Source organism: Panthera leo, chromosome A2 (genome assembly GCF_018350215.1).
Source record: "Panthera leo isolate Ple1 chromosome A2, P.leo_Ple1_pat1.1, whole genome shotgun sequence".
NCBI lineage: Eukaryota > Metazoa > Chordata > Mammalia > Carnivora > Felidae > Panthera > Panthera leo.
The window spans coordinates 147638617-147659116 of record NC_056680.1 but is presented as its reverse complement, the minus strand read 5'-3'; the positions used below and the strand labels follow the sequence as shown (position 1 = coordinate 147659116).

Here is a 20500-nt window from a genome sequence, read left to right as displayed (position 1 = left end):
TACCGGACAGTAAACATGCCTTCCCATTTTTCTAAAGGGACAGATCATCTCTGTCTTCCAAACACCCAAATAAACATCCTTGACAAAGACATTCTCAAACAAAGGGCATTCCGTGCTTTGCTCCTAAGGACTTCAGAAACAGGGGCACCTGGGTGGCTCAGTCAGTGAAGTGTCCTGACTTTGGCTCAGGTCATGATTCTGTGGTTTGTGAGTTTGAGCCCCATGTGGGCTCTGTGCTGACAGCTCAGAGCCTGGAGCTTGCTTCAGATTCTGTGTCTCCCTCTCTCTCTCCCCTTGCCCCGATCATGCTCTCTCTCTGTCTCAAAAATAAACATTAAAAAAAACTTTTTTTTTTTTTAAAGAGAACTTCAGAAACAACACAAGGAGAATGGCCCCAACAATAACGAAACGTCATTCACTGGGTACCTTCAAAGACTGCGTACTGGACGGCGTTTCCAATCTGTTTTCTTTTCTGAGACCAGAAATACAATGTCTCCCACAATAAGTATCTGCACAATGAATGAACGATAGACCATAAGAGCAGACTAGAATTCTAGGGAGAAAGTTTCCAGGCCTGCTACCAAAACCCAGCAAATTTCAGCGTGGAATTATCTTCCTGGAAGCCAGTCACTTGACCCGGACTGATAGCAGGGTAGGAGAGAACACCTGCCAACGAGGTCACCTTGCCATCCAGGGCGCGAACCTCTCCCCAGCCTTCTGACGAGCCTCTGTGGCACGGACACGGACGGCTCCCTGGTTCACAAAGCCGTTCACTGCAATTCGTAACAGCTGTCCTTGTTACGAAGCCTTTCATTACAATAAAATCAGCCTCTTGATGATTTCTACCATTGATCTGAGTTCCACCTTCTTGCGGTGACGGAAGTCTATTCCCTCCTCCGTACAATTTCTCTTTCGATGGCAATGTGCTCTCAGTACTTTTCTCTCAGGTTACATAAACATCTCTAACTGCTTCCACCGTTTCTCCCACAACATGGCTCCCACGCAGCCCACCATCCTTGTGGATTTGCTCTGAAGTCCCTCCAAAAACAGCGAACATTCACATGGAGCTCACTGTACGCTCAGCATTAACCTAAGTGGTTTCCACATAGGAACTCGTTTATTCCTGACAACAACCCTAGGAGGTAGGTGCCATTATTACCCCTCTTTTTACAGACAGGAAACAGAGTTGTGCGTCGGAGGCACAGAACTTTTAAGTAGCAGAGCCAGTCCGCAAGCCTGAGCGGTCTGGCCCTTAAAAGCTTCCCTATCCTGCCTCTCAAGACGTGGTGCTAGAACCGAACACAAAATTCCTAATATGCTGTGACCGATCCAAACAGGAAGAGGTGTTTGGTTGTTTTTTAAGTTTTATTTATTTCGAGAGAGACAAAAAGCATGAACGCGGGGGAGGGGCAGAGAGAGGGAGAGAGAGAGAGAATCCCAAGCAGGCTCTACGCTGTCAGCGGAGAGCCCGAGGCGGGGCTCGAATTCACGAACCATGAGCTCATGACCTGAGCCAAAATCAGCCCTGAGTCGGACACTTAACTGACTGAGCCACCTGGGCGCCCCAGTAAAAGGCTTCCATAGCCTCTAACATGGGTACTGTATTTCTAAATAACCAGGCCTAAAAGTACCTGCATTTTTGTAAATATTGAGTCCAAAAATTATCCAAGATCCCACTGACAACAAATGCTGACAAGCCAGCTCTCACTCATCTACTTGGGAAATTTTCAAACGAACCACAAAAATGTACATGCATCCTTGTGTCATACACTTGGGAAAGGGCAGATGAAAGTGAACACAGGATATTATTTAGTGTCTGTTACGTGCCAGGGATTGCGGTGGTTATTTTGCACACATAATCTAAGACAATACTCAAAACAGTCTGGTGAGATGGTTATCGCCACCCTTTTTACAGATAAGGAATCAGAGGAAGAGAGAGGTACAGTAACTTGCTCCCACACCCACAGCTAACATCAGACCCGGACTTCAAGCTTATATGCGACTTCAAAGCCCATGCCTTTTCCACTGTGCACGTTATGAACTCCTACTTCCTGTGCTTTCAGCTCCTAATCAAGCTACAGCTCACATGTGAAGAGACGAGTGGATGAGGAGAGATGCGGACAGTACTAAAAAAGCTGCTAAGTGCTCTAACGGTCTTGAGTATGAACAAGAAGTATGAGCTTAAAGACATAAGCAGAGAGGAAACGATTTGAAGTTGCCACCCCAAGATGCATTCACGTTAGCGAATCGCTCTTTAGATTTTTTTTTTCCCCACTCTTATCTCAAAACCATTATGATTTACAAACTTGCCAAGTTCACGGAGGAACACAAAAGCCTACGCTAAATTCTAGTAAGGCCAGACAGAGAGACATTTCTGGATCACCAAGAATTTTTCACTAAGACAGCTCTGGCATTTTGCATGATGAATTGCATCTCTAACCGTGACTAATTAATCCCTAGGAAGAAATTTATTTACCTAATGGGCTCAAAAGACCATAGCACACATGTTAAGTTACTGTTTACAGCACTTAGTAGGGACACATACTACATGATTCTAGTGAATTCATAACCATCGGCTCTAAGCAAGCCAGACGCGTGAGCGTTAAACCCAAGCTAAAAACCTGCAGATCTAAAACTGAATTTGTCGGTTTCCTCGTTTTATACCAGCTTCTGTGTTTCCATGTAGTCAGTCAAGTGTTTTGAAAGGAAAATAACTAGTCACCATCATGGACTCCTTCTACGGAGCAATTTTGCCTTCACTTCGGACTTAATAGAGTAATGCAGTCCAGACATGGGAAAAGCACACAAAAGTTGCTATTACTCTTAAAAAAGACAAAAGTGAGATCAAGTAAGAGAAAAAGCGCACCTATAAAAATAAGGTTAGTCACCCAAAGGTAACTCATCACTCAAGAGAAACAATAACCTTCAAAATGAGAGGATGCAACAAAGAACCACAAACCAAAAATACTACCATTTGGAATGTACCAGAAGTTTTTCCTCTTCCCTTCATATATGTCAACCATGAGGCATTTATAACTTTCAAGCCCTTTGAACTTGGGCAAGTCACTTAACTTCTGTGGGTTTCTTCCCTTGTCAAACAGACAAGATAGTAAGTGTACCTGCCTCACCAGGTGGTTGTAACTGGCAAAGTCCATGAATGTGCTCGGTGAAATAAAAAGTGCCATTGACGTGTGGGCTGATACATTATTAGGAACCAAATACATCATCTGTGAATCACAACACTGTTAGCCCAAAGCCTCCCCCCATTCGAAAGTTCCTGAAGATATTTATTCACAAACTGAGGTCAGACCTTTTCTTTATATTCTTCTGGTGCGTGGCACATTAAAAGTGCTTAGGAAAAGCTAAATAATGAGCAGCAGCAAGATACAGGATCTGAAGGGGTCAGGGAGGGCAGTTCCTTGCCGGAAGAAACAATTGCTACTAAATTATCTCGCGCAAAGAAATGCCTGCTCAGAAATCTCTAGGAAAGGACGAATAATAGTTACAGCTACCCTATTTAGTTCATTTAGTCATTCAACTAATAGTGATTAAACACCTACTACTTGGCAGGTGAATAAAGCCAATCCCTCCCTCAGGAAACTTACATTCTCGCAGGAGAAGCAGGTGATACAAGAGAAATACAGAATACACGGCAGCCCGGGAAGAAGCAGCTACGGAAAAAACAGAGGGACAGTAGGAGGAGGGGAACTGTATTACACAGGAGGCCAGAGAACCTCTCAGATAAAGATGGCATTTGACCAGAGCTTTCTAGAAATGAGGGAAAGAGAGGGGACACTATCTGGGGAAGCGGATTCCAGAGAGAACGGAAGATGCACAGACTCCCAAGATGCACAGGGGACTGTTTGGCCCGTTCAAGGAAGAAGGAATGGCAGGCAAGTCCGTGTGGCTTCAGAGAAGCAAGGAAGGGGACAGTGATAGACATGAGATCAGGTAGGAAGCCGGGAGCCAGAACAGGGACACCTTTGTGGACTTGTACTCTAAAAGTGTTCTTTGATGCCACCTGGGGATTAGCACCCAAAGAATGACAGCTTTTGCGGTGCCTGGCTGGTTCAGTCGACTGAAGAGCGTGCGACTCTTGACCTCAGGGTCATGAATTCGAGCCCCATGTTGGGTGGAGAGATAACTAAAAGAAATAAAAACTTTAAAAAACAATGATAGCTTTCAACCAGTATTCTTTTTTTCTTTTTTTTTTTGAGAGAGAGAGAGAGAGAGAGAGAGAAAGCGAGCTTGTGCATGCACATACATGGAGGGGCAGAGAGAGAGAGAAAATCTTAAGCAGGTTCCATGCCCAGCACAGAGCCTGATGCAGGCTCAATCTCACAAACCGTGAGATCATGACCTGAGCCAGAACCAAAAGTCAGATGCTTAACCGAATGAGCCACCCAGGCACCCCTCAACCAGTATTTATTAGTGAATACTGAATGGCGAATATTCAACAATATTTCAAGTTTCATTTTACTTCTCTCCAACCCCTTCCAAAAAGGATTGGAGATCATTTGTACAAGAATATAGAAAATATCAATGAGAAAACAGAACTAGTTAAGGAGATACAGGACAAAACAAGGCCACATGAATGCAGAACACAGGTATGCAGGTCATACCCAAACAAACACAGCTGATATGAAATCAGCCCTCAATCTAACTGTGAGGTTCCTAGCCATGCAAAAAGTGAAGTGTAGCTAAATAATTCTCATTATCAAAGGTATAGATTCCAGTTCCTTTGCTGAGGAAGCACACTTTAAGCTAGTCCTAAATTCTAAAAGAAACCTTTCACTTAAAACAGGGAAGAGGGGCGCCTGGGTGGATCAGTCAGTTAAGCATCTGACTCTTGCTATCGGCTCAGGTCATGATCTCACGGTTCATGAGATCAACCCCCACGTCAGGCTCTGCGCTGACAGTGCAAAGCCTGCTTGGTAATCTCTGTCTCCCTCTCTCTGTTCTTTCTCTCTCTAAAAATAAATAGATAAAAACTTAAAACAACAACAACAACAACAAGGAATACAATATACAATACAGTGAACAATGTCTTCAACCACCTTGTAAATACAATAAATTTTACATGGTCAGTTCTTCTAAATTCCTTCAAGAACAGAACATTAAAACACAACTCAGACCTAGAGATTGTGACTCTGAACATAATCCTAACATGAAGATTTCCAATGATCCATTTTAATCTAAGGATAGAACTGGGGGAATTTACAGGATGAAATGAATCAAACCATGTTTCATTAATTTCCTCCTCTCAGAAAGCCCTTTGATAGTTCAAGCTGACCAGAGAGCAGTTCTTTGAAGAGCATCAACAGTACAAGTATTTGTATTAAAGAGTTAGTAGGGGACTGTTAAATATTATGAGCCAGAAAAGCAAGTAGAAAGGTTGACGACCAGTCAGGAAAAATTAGTGGCCTGCCCAGGACTCTAGACTCAAGACCACCTATAGGTGATAACAGCTATCACTCTGGAAGCCTTTTAGGGTATTTTAACAAAGTAGTAAGAGTCCCCAGAGTACAAGCTGTTATAGACTGAATTGAGACATACCCCCTACCACTACCAAATTTATGTTGAAGCACTAACCCCCAATGTGACTCTTTGGAGATTAGGGTGTCTAAGGGAGGTCATATGGATGGGGCTTTAATGAGGTAGCCAACCCTGAGTGGTACCTTGATCTTGGACTTCTAGCCTCCAAAACTCTGAGAAAATAAATTTCTGTTTAGGCCACTCGGTCCGTGTTTTGTTACGGCAGCTCGAGCAGACTTATACACCACCCTGCAAAACACAGGCAGTATTATTTTGGTTCGCTAAAATCTCAAGGCAGATGTTATCGGTCATACCCTAGTCACAGCAACACGGATTCTCCACAAATCCTCAAGAATTAACTGCCTAATACAGCCTCAGATAACTAATTAACCTGCTAGAAGAAATATTTAACGTAATACACCTGAATTCTGGTGACCCCTGCAGAACAATTAGTATTAAGTCATGCTATCTGAAAACAGTTAATATGCTTAAGTATTTACTAAGGTAAATACTTGTTGGTATCCAGTGACCTCTCCTCCAGGAATAACAAAAACAACTGATGTAAATCCCTTCAAACAACTCAGAAAAACTAATCACAAGTAAGGTCCCACATATCCAAAATCCACTTATCCAAAAATCACTTACTTATCAGGAAGCTACAGCTGTTCAAAGCACAATCTACAGCAGGAATCAAAACTCAGTGATACCCTTCCTGGGAAATAAGGCCTCTTAGAGAAACTAGCAGTCTCTGAGCCCTTGTACTTTTTCCTCATCAGGCACCTGAACCCCTCAACCTGTACCACCTTCACTCTCGTCAGGACAATCCTAATGAATTTTTTTTAATCACATAATGGAAAGAGCACCAGACAAGGGGTCCTCTTTATTTACAAAATAGAATAACACATTGTCATAAGGCAAAAAGTAAGTATTTTTAAACCCCAAAACACAAGGATTAACTAGTTTTGGACCCTCACTCCAAACAGGAAAAAAAAAAACAAAACATTAGCTTACTGAGCTTTCTAGAATATTCCTTTTGGTTATTGATCCCAAGACAGAAAAAAAAAACCCTAGAACAGACATGATTCTTGAAAACATGAATCCTATTTTCTTTCCCAAACTGCTTTTAAACAAAAAGATTTAGGTTACACTATTAGATGATCTACTCAGCCCTTATTTCAAAGTCTGAGAGTCAGATTTTCTTTTCCTTTAAAGCATGAAACAGCCAACCTAAGAAATGCCTGACAGTAACATGTCAGCAGGGGAACTAAAGCCAGTTCTGCATAACAGTAGAGTGTAACTCCAAACTAAAGAAGAGGAAAAGAGATCAAGAATATAAAACTTGAGAAGTGGTCTTCAAAGCCTATTCTACTATGCAGAACACTTTGTATATGATGAATCGTCTATAAATGCTTCCAATGAATTATAAAAAAAAGAGAGAGACACCCTCGTAATTCTGAGTTTGCATGGGAAAAAAATCACACATTAAATATTTGAGATGTGTATCACTATATAATCACATAAGATATGGCTTCACTCAAAGCATAACCGAATCTACATTACACTTTTTAAGCCGATTTTATTATATTCAATTATACACTGTGACGGCTTGTTTCTTAATTATGTCTTATTAGATCCCACAAAATACAAGATAATCCCATCCCAACTGATAGCAATTCATGATGACAAGTCTTCTGAAAAACTTTTTGGATGCATAAAAACAACATCCCTTAATTCGCTACTAAGATTCATTTAATATCAAGTGACAGCAAACAATTTCTGCTTTAAAGTCAGTTGAAAATTCACTGGTGTCTTGCTTCAGACAGCACTTAGGGCCAATTACTACACCCAACACATGCGGTTTTTCAATATTTCAATTAACTTGGTTATACAAAATACTTCTGGGGGCCAAAAGCTCTAAATCTTATAACCAACAGAGAAGGGCATTATCTAAAACTAAGTAAAATCAGCCTCACTAAAGCATAAAACTGAATCCAGGATTGACAGAGTCCATTTGAAATCCACCCCCCACCCTCACTTAACCAGCACCATCTCTTTTCCCACTTGACCTTGAAGCTCCACATGCTCCCTAGCCTTCTCCACAGGGATCTTATTTTTCATCCCCGGGGGAAGGCTCCTGTGACTACCACACATTACGGCATTTGGTCATTTTGAAGGTGTAGGCTACTTCCCTGACGTGGAGATTCTGGCGAGTTCCTCAGAAATCACATTTTAGAAGACAAAAGTAGGTGTTGCATGGCACGAGGTTATCTTGGAAATTCCGGAATACCCAAATTGAAGCAGGTTTAACTACAGACATCCGAGAGACTTGAACACGTCCATGCGCAAGGGAGGGAGGGCAGAAGCTGGGTGGACTAGACGTGCAGAGTATGTAGTATCTCTTAGATTTGTCCACAGACCCTTGTAATGCCCTTCCCTCCCTCTCCCCAGGACCTACATATAAACACACCCACACATTTTCATGAAATGTTCAAACACGTACAAAAATCAAGAGACTCCTCAAATAACCCAGCTTCAATAACTGTGAACACATCCCAATCTTGTTATACCCTAACTTCAACCCTCAACCCCCACGATTTTGAAGCAAATACTAGACACGATATTTTTCCTGGTATATATTCAGTATGTATCTCTCAAAATTAAAAGAAAAGAGTCTTAATTCCAGTGTAATTTATATAGTGTTATATTGGTTTCAGATGTACATACAGCAATTCAACAAGTCTATCCATCACTCCGTGCTCGTAACAATAAATGTACTCTTAATCCCCTTCACCTACTTCACCCATCCTCCCACTCACCTCCTCTCTGGCAGTTAGAAGGCTGTGTTTCTTTTGTCTGTCTTTTTCCATGTTCAGTTGTTCTTTTACTTAAATTAAGAATATTTTTGTAAACATAGCCAAGATACCATCGTCTCCGCTTTAAAAAGTTAATGCTAATTGGTTTACCTTATTTCCCCCAACTAAATTACATCCTAAAGGCTACCCAATTTGCATTCAAAACACCTGCTAATCTTAAAATGGAGGTTCTGCCAAGGTGGGTAGGTGGTGACTGAGTCTGCACTTTTTTTTTTTGAGATTCTGAATTTTTAAAAACACGCAGGTGATATATTTGAGTATAAAAATGATGTCTCCCATAATATTTAGCACAATGATAGGCACCAAATTTTGAATGGAAAAACACGTTTTTGAACTATGTGCCACTTTATTTTTTGCAAGGGCTATATAAAAACTTTTAACACAATAAACATCAGGAAAGGTTCTCCTAAGGAACTTAAAACGTTAAGTTTGCCTACCATGTCAAATAGTCACAAGAACCTTCCTGTTAAATGGTAGTTCCCGTGTTTTTCAAGGCGAATTCCCAACACATAAAGGACTGGCTACTGAAAAGAGCAGAACTCATTTCATGGCTTGAAAAGCAGTTAACAATGTAAGGAGCAGAGTAGAAGATGATAGAGAACAGCCCCCACCACTGCAAACTGAAAAATGCGAGCACAGATTGCAAACTTCCAAATGCAAGCAAAAACAAAAAGCAAAACAAAACCACCACCAACAAAAATAATCTAAACGCTGTGCCACCCAAAGAAAACCAATTACCAGCTCTATGAGAGCTCAGGCTGCGACGAACAATACCATCACAGGCATTAAACAAAACAAAAAAAAAACTATACCCTCAAAAACAAATACATAAACAGATGCAAAATAGTTCTAAAGCATTTCTAGGAGTTCTGAAGGCAAAGTTCCTGGAAAAATATTATACGAAGTGAAACTTTTTAGCTGCTTAATTAAACACTCTGCAAAATACTGCAAAAATCAGGCCATCAGGGCTGAGATACCTACCTCACTCTCCTGCCATACCTTCAGACAGCACATCTGATTACCTTATTCTTCCTCTCTGGGCATATGCAGCTGATGAAATCGGACCAATGAAAAATCAAACTTTAGAGATATTTTTCAAAATAGTAAGCCCTGATGGACTTCCACTTCTGGCCGGGATGAAATGACAGGAACTAAATTTACCCTAGCATCTGAAAGTAACAACAACAACCAAAAAAACCCAATTTTGAAACCTTAAACATGAAGGCAGTTAAGAGTTTGCAGGGCTGGTGACAGAAGAAAGAGAACTGCACAGGGCACTCTGGAGATCTGGAGAAGGGCTCCCTTAAAGCTTCCGCTGACCATCATCAGCACATGCATGAAAGGAAATAACCCAAGGCCAGGAATAGAACTACCAGTAAGGATTAGTGGACACAGTATCTGAAATCACACACAGCCAGAGTGAAAAATCTCATGATTCACAGAGCACTGGGTGGAGTATTCAAAAGGATTTTGCAACAGAAGTGAGACAAAATTGACACTAAACCAAATGCTGCTCTGCTCCCAATGAGCAAAACTTAAAATAAGACCTGAAAGGGCCACCGTTTCCAAGCAACCTAACCACATCCCAGAACAAAACTCAGGAATATTTACAGGAAAACAAAGACATCCACTACCAGTACCCAAAAAGGTAAAAATCACAGTATATAGTATCCAAAAGGTATAGAAGAATGTCAAACGGGGGGGAGAACAGATAATCAACTGAAACTAACCCAAAAATGACACAGATGACAAAATTAGTAAAGAAGAGCATTAAAACCATTATACCTGTTTCCATAGTTCAAGAAACTATAGGAAAGACTGAACATGTAAGGAAAGCTATTAATGATTTTTTTTTCTTAAAAAACCCAAATCAAACTTTTAGAGCCCCTAACTACAATCTAATAAAAATTACATCACATAGGATTAACAACAGATTGGAAACTGTAGAAAAGATGAACTTGAAGACACAATAATGGAAACGATACTAAAAAAAAAAAAAAAAAAAAAAACAAGAAAAAAAGACTGGGTGTGAAAACACTGAAGTGGCCTTTAAGATAAACCTGACTAACAATACGTGTAACACTTACACGCTGAAATCCATTTAAAAACTGCTGAAATTAATTAAATAAAGAGATATACCTGTTCAGGGATAAGACAACTCACACCTGTCAATTCTCCCATATTAATCTGTACATTCAATGCAATCCCAGCCAAAATCCCAGCATGTTTTATGGTAGAAATTGACTAGCTAATTCAAAGATTAATATGGAAAAAAATAAAAAATAAAATTGATACAGAAATGGACCTAGAATAGTGACAAAAATTTTTAAGAAATACAATACAGTTGGAGAACATATATTGTCTACAAGACTTATAAAAGCAACCATCAAGACTTTGTAGGGACACCTGGGTGACTCAGTTTGTTGACCAGCTAACTCTCGATTTTAGCTCAGGTCATATTCCCAGAGTTCATGGGATCAAACCCCGTGTCAGGCTCTGCACTGAATATGAAGCCTGCTTAAGATATTCTCTCTCTCTCTCTCTCTCTCTCTCTCTCTCTGCCCCTCTCCACTGCTCGTACTCTCTCTCTCAAAAAAAAAAAAAAAAAAAAAAAAAAAAAAAAAAAAAAAAAAAAAAAAAAAAAGACTGTGTGGCTGCTGTGTAATAATGTTATCAAGATAAACAGATGAATGGAACAGACTAGATAATCAAGAAAGAGACCCGCACTGGTCAAATGATTTTTGACAGAGGTGCAAAAGAAATTCAGTGAAGAAAGCATAATCTTTTTAACAAATGGTGCTGGAATAACAGGATACTCTCACACAAAATACGAACTGGAAAGAAATGGACAGGGATGCTGGAAATGTTCACCTCTATCTTGATGTGGGTAGTGGTTACACAAGTTAAAATTCAGCAAGACATATACTTAATATGTATACACTTTACTACATGTATATATACCTCAAAAAGTGAGACAAATAAAGTGAGCATACAAGTCAGCATATAAAGATCCTATATCTATTTAAAAAATTATTTCTATCTATACACCCATTTCGTACCCACACAGAGACAGAGAAATGTCTACAATTAGGTGCAGCTAATATCAATGATGGTTAGTAATTTACAAAAGATAAAGTTTGGAATAATGTTCATCTTCCATCTTGCTGCATTTCCAGTGTTTGAACTCTTTATATGAATGTGTATTATTTTCATAACAATTTTTAAACACTGGAAGCAAATTTCTTAATTTTTAATTCTGGGTAAAGAGAATGAGTTTATATTTTTCTTCTCTGTACTTTTCCATATTTTTTGATTTCCCCACTTAGAAAATGTATAATTACAGGGGTGCTTGGGTGGCTCAGTCGGTTGAGCATCCCACTTCGGTTCAGGTCATGATCTTGCTGTTCGTGGGTTCGAGCCCTGCGTGGGGCTCTGAGCTGACAGCTCAGAGCCTGGAGCCTGCTTCAGATTCTGTCTCCCTCTCTCTCTGTCTCTGCTCACACTCTGTCTCTTTCAAAAATAAATAGACATTTAAAAAAATTTTTAATGTATAATTACAAGGTCTACACAGCAATACAAAAAAATTTTGTTATGCTAAAAAAAAATTAAGTTTGTTATAATTACAAGTATTAAATCTCTGTATGTACCTAAACAGAATCCACACACAAACCTTAAAAAGAAAATAGGTATTATTTGGGAAGAGGATTGTTGGATTTTTTTTTATGACTTTTTTTTTTTTTTTTACCACCTTTTGTGATGCAATTTTTATAAAGGAAAATGAGGAAAGCTACAATGACAAGTGTGCACAAGAAGAGAACAAAAGGCATGGAATGTTGTTCACGATCCCACATGTGTCCAACAATGGAGAAAAAAGATCATCTTTCCAACAAATGGTGCTGGACATCCACGTGCAAAAAAAAAAAAGATCTAGACACAGATTTTATAGCCTTCACAAAACTTAACTCATACCAGATAACAGTCCCAAATATAAGACAAAATATAAAGCCCCTAGAAGTTAATATTGGAGAAAATTTAGACCATTTGGGGTATGGCATAGACTTCTTATAGTTTTTTTGAGAGAGCCCATGTACATGCACACAGGGAAGAGGCAAAGAGAGGGAGAGAGAGAATCCCAAACAGGCTCCACAGTGTCAACACGAAGCCCAAAGCCGGGCTCGATCTCACAAACCGTGAGATCATGACCTGAGCTGAAGCCAAGTCAAACGCGTAACCAAGTGAGCCATCCAGGCAACCCGGCACAGACTTTTTAGATACAACACCAAAGACATGACCCACAACAGAAATCACTGATGAGCTGGACTTCGTGAAAATTACAAACTTCTGCTCTGGGAAAGACTATGTCAAGAGAATGACAACACAAGATCGGGAAAAAATATTTGCAAAACACGTATACCCACATGCATCCAACTACAACATGCAACTATGTGACAGTGAGACAAATACTACCCTCTTACTCATAACAGAGTTAATAAAGAAAGACAGTCATCAAAAACATCCAGTTCCTGGCCAGGGCCAGGGAAAACAGGTATGCTACCACACCACTTGTGGGTGTGTAAATTACCATCTTCCCAGAGGACATTTTGACTCTGTCAAAATACAAAATGTGCATATACTCAGATGTAGCAATTCCTCTGCTACTGCCATGATTTTACACCATGGATATGGCTCTCAGAGGTACATGAATGCTCACTGCAATGCATTTTTAACAGAAGACGAAAAGGGGAAAAAAAAAAAACTTAAGTGTTACAAAAGGGGTGGGAAAGAGACCACCAATTAAATAGATTATGGAGTGCCATATGACAGAACGCGACATCGCCACTGAAAAGATTGAATAGATCAATACGTGCTGCTAGAAGAGATCTCCAAAATAGAGAAAAATAAGCCAACGAACAGAGGTTCAAAAATGTACATAGTATGACCCCAACTGTTTAAAGAATATATAATACATAATTTTCATGAATATTCTTTAAGTGCATATAATTTCATAAATAATATTATATATTAAGATACTAAATATTAAAAAATGGGGCAACTGGGTGGCTCAGTCGGGTAAGCATCCAACTCTTGGTTTCGGCTCAGGTCATGATCTCACGGTTCATGAGATCAAGCCTTGCATCGGGCTCTACGCGGTCTCGAAGCCTCCTTAGAATCCTCTCTCTCCCCTTCTCTCTGCCCCTCCCCCACTCGTGCTCACTCGCTCGCTCTCTCTCAAAATAAATAAACATTAAAAAAAAGAAAAAATATTAAAGAATATACATTCTTGTTTAAAGATCATACATTCACACATACTTAAATACAGTTTCTATTTTCCTCAAAGAACCAAACGACACTTAACAGAGATATTTCAGGGAAGAGATGAACAGGGAGAAAAGTCTTTGGTTTTTATTTTGTTCCTCTTGAAATATTTGCATTTTCTAAATACGTAACTGAATTTTGAAAATTATACCTGTGATTTCAGAAAATCATGTAATTTGTTAATGGCAAAAGGGGTTATCTAGACAAAGTGATCATAGGCTTTTCAATTTGCTCGTTTATAAACTTTCTGTCCTTAACCTAATAAATATTTTGTGTTTTACGTCTGCTTAGATATATTTCATATGTACACGTAAGAGTACATGTACTGAAATCTAGCTTTTTTGGCTGACTCCCAAATTATCAATAATTGCCATCTTAATTCAGCTACAGAAGGTTTTTTGGTTACCTTCACACCAAACTGGGAAGGAGATTTCTGACAGAAAACTAACATCCTATCCCGGTTGCTATCTGGCAAACATTACAATCAAGTTTCTCACCAGATCTCGCTCTCCCTCTCCCTCTCCTCTCTCTCTCTCCCTCTCCCTCTCCCTTGCTCTACTAACTACACCTCAACTCCCACCAAAAACTGACCGCACCTATCTACTCTAAGTAGTGGCTTGGAAAAAACCTGACCCAGCACCCAACAGTACATACCCCTCTCTGCCTCAAGGCCTTCAGGAAATCCCCGTGTTAAAAATGACACATGAGGGGCGCCTGGGTGGCGCAGTCGGTTAAGCGTCCGACTTCAGCCAGGTCACGATCTCGCGGTCTGTGAGTTCGAGCCCCGCGTCGGGCTCTGTGCTGATGGCTCGGAGCCTGGAGCCTGTTTCCGATTCTGTGTCTCCCTCTCTCTCTGCCCCTCCCCCATTCATGCTCTGTCTCTCTCTGTCCCAAAAATAAATAAAAAACGTTGAAAAAAAAAATTAAAAAAAAAAAAATGACACATGAGGTTGGAAACTAAGACATGGGTTCCCAAGATATTAATTCTTCATGTTTCACAGAAAAAAATAACCGGGGGGGGGGGGGGGGGGGATTATTTTGCCTCTTATATCCACATATGCTGTCGGACGTGGCAGGACTTCGAGAAAAAAGTGTTTACTCTCGAGAGAGCCTAGCAGTGATGTTTAAACGGCACCACGTTGCTAGGGCCAAGACGCCCCAGGATGCAGAGAGAGCGGGGAACCCTAAAAACCACAATGAGCCTGGCTCAGATGAAGAGAGGAGGGGCCGCGGCAAACAGCGCTAACCGCCTAGCACAACTTCCAGGCCTCCGCTCCGAACACGGTGACCACGTTCCCTTCTGCCACAGACTGTGCCATGGACCTCAAAGCTGTTTGTTCAAAGCTCTGATCAGAGCCCGGGCCCCTTCAACAAAGCGGGCTTTGAATTACGTCCGGGGCTGACCGAAAACACTCTCTGAGGAGGAAGGGAATTTAACAGGTGTCTACAATAAAGGATTTCCCAAGTTTTTGAAATCCCAACTTCTGTGAAGACATGAAAGTTGGTGACACCGTGGGCCTTCAACTGCCTTCAAACCTCCTTGACATCTGTAGCCAGAGTCTGTCTACAAAAGCTCCGCTCTGAGGTTCCGGTAAGGTCACCTCAAGCCACAGCCAAAGTTTGGCTTCCCAATTAAATGGTCTATTAAAGGCCAACTTGCAAGGAGAAGTGAGTCAACATTTAATTGGAAAGCAAATCACCTAACAGTAAGTGGTAGACACATTTCCCAATTAAAAATCTGACAAGAACTCACAAAAATCAAATAGCATCTCCAAAATGCCATTCTGCTTACTTCTCATTTAGAAAGGCTGCCTGTTTCGACATCACACCAAACAAGAGGTTAGGGGGTAGGAATCAATAAAAAAGTAGGAAAATGCTGTGTGTGCACACACACGTGTAAAACTGTCCAAATTTACATCAGCGGATAATCATGACTCTGTCCACCCAATTAGTTCCATCTCAAAGGGCCAGCGGCAAGACTTTAAGCCAAAAGCTGCAGTTAGAGGAGTGGCCTCCGACAGACTCAGTCCCAAGCACGGTCTGTCTCCTCATCAAAGCCCCACTTCCCAGCCTGAGGACCCAGCAATACCCCGGGAGCCCACCCTTTGAAACCTCTGATTGACCTGAAATCTTTTTCCCCAGTACTTTTTTTTAAAAGGCTAAGAATTGCATTTTACGAGTCTCAAGGTTCTTAAATAATCATCTACCAAACATAACATTTTCATTACAACTACACTATACTTCTTGAAGCTGTTTTGTTTTTCAAATGCTTTAAAGTGGTGGTCGATCACACCAGCAAAATAGTTGTTATTTAACTAGTTGGCACCACAGCAGGAAACAGTGATGAGATCTGGCCATTCCCCGTGTCTATATCTACTGTATCTTTAGGTCGAACCCTTACCCACCTGTAGTTTCCTTATGCTGTTCCAACTCATAGAGAGAGCATTAAATATATATGTGTTATGCTAATGCCCAATAAGAAATACAAATAACTGTTTTTTACACATCTGAACAAAAGAACTGATGGAGAATTTTTAACACTCACTATTCAAAAAAAAAAAAAAAACTGCTCAGTGACATAAAAAGAGAAATAAAGAGAAATAAAGCCCAACTAATCAAATTTTTCAAAGGACTATCACTGACAAATCATTTCTTTGGTGATAAAATGATAGGTCCAAGGGAACATGAAAGAGAACTGGCACGTATCAGATACATCTTCAAGGATGCTGAGACTTCACAAACATGAGCCTAAAATGGGTTCAAGAAAGCTTTGGTATTTATTTGAAAGAGAATCTGAAAAGAAGTCAAGGAGAAGAAGAGGCAATCCTCAAAAGTTTTACATGAGAAATTAAGAATCATGAAGACAGAGGCTCCTGGGTGGCTCAGTCCGTCAAGCATCCAACTTCAGCTCAGGTCATGATTTCACTGCTCCTGGGGTCGAGCCCCACATCGGGCTCTGTGCTGACAGCTCAGAGCCTGGAGCCTGCTTCAACTTCTGTCTCCCTTTCTCTGCCCCTCCCCCGCTCATGGTCACTCATGCTCGCTCAGGCTCGCTCTCACGTGCTCCCTCTCTCTCTCTGTCCTTCAAATATAAACATTAAAAAAAATTTTTTTAATCACGAATACAATGTTGCAAGAAGGGTATCACAAAGAATACAAACTGAAAAGACAAAGCAGCAACTTCAGAGAAAAGAGTTTACTAACAAGAAATATACATTCCCATTTTTTCCTGTTTTAGCAAGATGTAATTGACATATTACACTGCAGTCCTTTAAGCTGTACAACATGGCTTAATATATTGTGTATACTGCAAAATGATTACAATATGCTTTAGTTAACATCCATCCACCTCACACAGTGATAATTTCTTGTAATGAAAACTTTTAAGATCTACTATCTTACCAACAACGTTCCCCATTCTATTCTCTGCTGAAGTACTCTCCCCTGCTACTCCCCACCTAAACACCGAAGTTACTACCATCCTCCTCTCATTAACTGCCACTGTTTTTATGAAATTTAAACCACTGTGTTATGTTCAAAAGCACATCAGGGACATAACAAGGAGGGAGAGCTAGCAACACTTTCGCTTCAACCCCACAATGTTCCTATGACTCAAAGAAATATTGAAATACAAACATTAACACTCCAGAACCAACAATATCCAGTCATAAGTAAGGTCCTATGTAACCATGAGCTTGAATCCTTACTAAACTTGCCCAGAGGGGCACCTGGATGGCCTAGTCAGTGAGTGTCCGACTGTTGATTTTGGTCAGGCCATGATCCCAGGGTCATGGGATTGAGCCCAGTATTGGGCTCCATGCTGAGCGTGGAGCCTAAGATGATCCCCCCGCCCTCCCTCCCTCCGTCCCTTCCCCCCAGCTTATGCTCTCTAAAATAAATTTTAAAAAAAAAACTTGCCCAGGATACTAGGTCTGGACACTCTGTTATACCATGCTAGTCAACAGATGTTTGAAAAGGGTTATTCAAGTGGTCGGAGGTGGTCAAGGATAAGGAAGAAAAATGACAAATATTAACACACAACAGAAGTCAGCACAAAAAATGCATTGCCCTAAATCATGGTGATAATGTGAAGGTAATATAGATGGGTGGAAAAGATGGACGAACAACCACAAAATCATATTCCACACCATCCAGTGGCAAAGTCCCCCTGAAGAGCAAAGGAACAGTCAACCAAAGGCAGTGTTTCTGAACCAGCATCAGTAAAAAAAATAAATAAACTTTAGTTTGGTTTTCATGTTGTCAAATGTAGGGCATTTAGAGTGAATGTAATTGGCATTTAAGAAAATTGATACACAGCAGAAGTGGTAAAGCCTACAGAATCATAAGTACACAGTTGAAATGGTACATTTATATACAGCTGTTCCCTTCCCTAATCCACACTCTACTTCACCACTCCTCTTGGATTCTCATATTTCACCTGTCTCTGTCTCTCCCACTCTTATGTCATAGTTTTTACTTCCGTATTTTACCCCTCAAGTGAGCTATACTCTCCAGGATAACGTCACGTCTGATTCATCTTCGCAAAACTCAGGGCATTCCCTCATTTGTTTGACATATATTTATATATTTACTAAGTACGTATTAAGGACCAGGCATCATACTACAAACTAGCATTAAATGCACAGTTTAAATGAATGTTGACTACAAGGCAGAAAAAAGCTCAAAAAAGAACCCAAATAAATTCATGTATTATAATTCTACAGGAGATTAAGATGGGCCACTACCAACACTCTAGTCGGAGTTTTAGTATCATGAAACATCTACACTATCTATACTGTCACAGCAAGAATGTGGGTCCACACTAGACCCGCATTCCCTTTGTATGGCCTGCCAGGTTTATTAAGTATTTCCACACAGAGAATTATCATCTTAATTAAAAAATCTTAATTAAAAAGAAAAAAATCAACCAAAAAACTTAGTAATAATGATTCAATATACCATGATATGAAATTAGAGGCCCCAAAATAACACCCATGAGAAGGGTCTTTATCAGTCCATGAGTGGGAGACTGTTTTAAAATTCAATCTAGGGATACCTTCAAGCCCTTAGGAACTACCAGGTACTACTGAGCCTGGGTTTTAAAAAGATCAACAGGACATTCCAGGAGCCCTCCTAGAACTCAACCAAAAGTTTAGCATAGGTAGAGGGATAGACGAGAGAGGGAAGGGGTGGGGGGGGGGACATTTTATGAAAAATACCTGAGTTTAAATTCAAAGGTCAACAAAGTAAAAACGTGTTAAATACATTTTATTCAGGTTGTTTTAATCACTCCCTGTGTCATGCTTAATGGTGTTTGAAAGGATTCCCCTATCCTTAATCTAGATCACATTTTTAAAACAGGAGCCCCACCAATCCCACTCCCACCATACATATTCTGGGAGAATGGCAGATAACTCGAAATTTGTTTGGTTTTGTTTTGAAGGACTAGACCGGGATAGGAAGGCAGAAAAAAATTGAAAACGGATGTGTGCCTGCAAACCCACGGCCCTTCTACCAGCTCATTACAGGCTCTTGTATTTGAAGCTGTGGCCATTCACAGGTGGTTGGAGGTGTCCGAAGTGTGAGAACACAATCTGCAACTCGTGACAGTAGTCCCCGGACTTCAGGGCCTTCCACCCAGAAATCCAGGAAACAAGAAGCCTTCCCTAGTGAGCGCGGCTGAAGGCAATCCATAAATAAACGTTGTATGAATAAATGAATACACCTGGCTTTCTCTACCAAGCCCCCAAACAGCGTGCCTTTAGGGCCCGGGGACCCTAATGGAAAGCTCTGGCCCTAAAGAAAAGACAGCGAGGCGGGGTTCCTCCCTCTAGCCCAACCCCAGAGAAAAAGGGAGGACTGTGGGGGTCCTTGGGAGGGGTTGGGGGAGGCAAGGAGGAAAGGGGAGGGGTCGGCAGGGTGGAACCCACCTAACCCTTCTCCCTTCCAAAGCGGAGGTCGAGCCGCTGCCCGCTGCCCCCTGTCCCCTGACCCTGCCTCCTGCCTCCCTCACCTGATCACAGAGATGAGCAGCCCCGAGGGGTCTTTGCTTTTGCTGACAGTGCTTCTGTATTTCCCACCAGCTGCTTCTGCCGCCATCTTGGTACCGGGCGGGGAGGGGGAGAGCCGGCAGGCTAGAAGGGCCGAAACGAACGTAGGCTCTGTAATTGACCTCGCTGGGGAGTCCACCAATGGAAAAAGAGAAGTTCAGAGACGCGCAACGGGACAGTCCAATCACTGGAATAAGGAGGCGGGACTGAGCCAGCAAGTTTCCAGGCCGCGCACGCGTTCTAAGCATTCTGGGAATTGTAGTTTTCTTCCGCGGTTCCTGGGAACACAGGGAAACTAAACCAGTGGTAACTTGGTCAAGTCTCCTAAGGACTGTCTGATTTGTATCTGTTCTGATCTGGTGGGATTCTTTTTTTTTTTTTCAGTGTCCTTGTTTTTAGAATTTTATCAGCTTTTTAATCAAATGTATCTAACGATGCCAAAATGTGTACGTAGGGGCGTGTATTTTACTGGGGCGGGGTTGTGGAAAGGGATGTCTATGAGCAAAATTTTAATTTAAACACAAGTGGTTTAAAAAATAAATAAAGTGCGAAAATAAGACACGGAGATGCTTTTCTATAGAGAATAAATGTTTATTCTCTAAAACTAAATTTTCTACATTCGTTTTATATGTGAGTTCAATAATCTTCCAACATCCCTGTATTTGCAGATAATGCTTTAAAAACATAGCTGCAAGCGCTCACAAATTGGATACTGACAAAAAGACC

At 40.9% G+C, this 20500-nt stretch overlaps 1 protein-coding gene across 5 annotated transcripts in view; it reads right to left on the bottom strand.

Moving 5' to 3' along the window:
- EXOC4 (exocyst complex component 4) overlaps positions 1-19861 on the bottom strand; it is a 750505-nt gene extending 730644 nt beyond the window's left edge. For all 5 annotated transcript variants that reach the window (XR_006198787.1, XM_042925097.1, XM_042925116.1 and 2 more), the window contains exon 1: positions 19738-19861. Coding sequence is in view for 4 of the 5 variants with exons in the window: in XM_042925097.1 (XP_042781031.1) it covers positions 19738-19823 (86 nt within the window). In the remaining variant the exon portion in view is untranslated. The remainder of the gene's footprint in view (positions 1-19737) is intronic.
- Between the last annotated feature and the right edge of the window lie 639 nt (positions 19862-20500).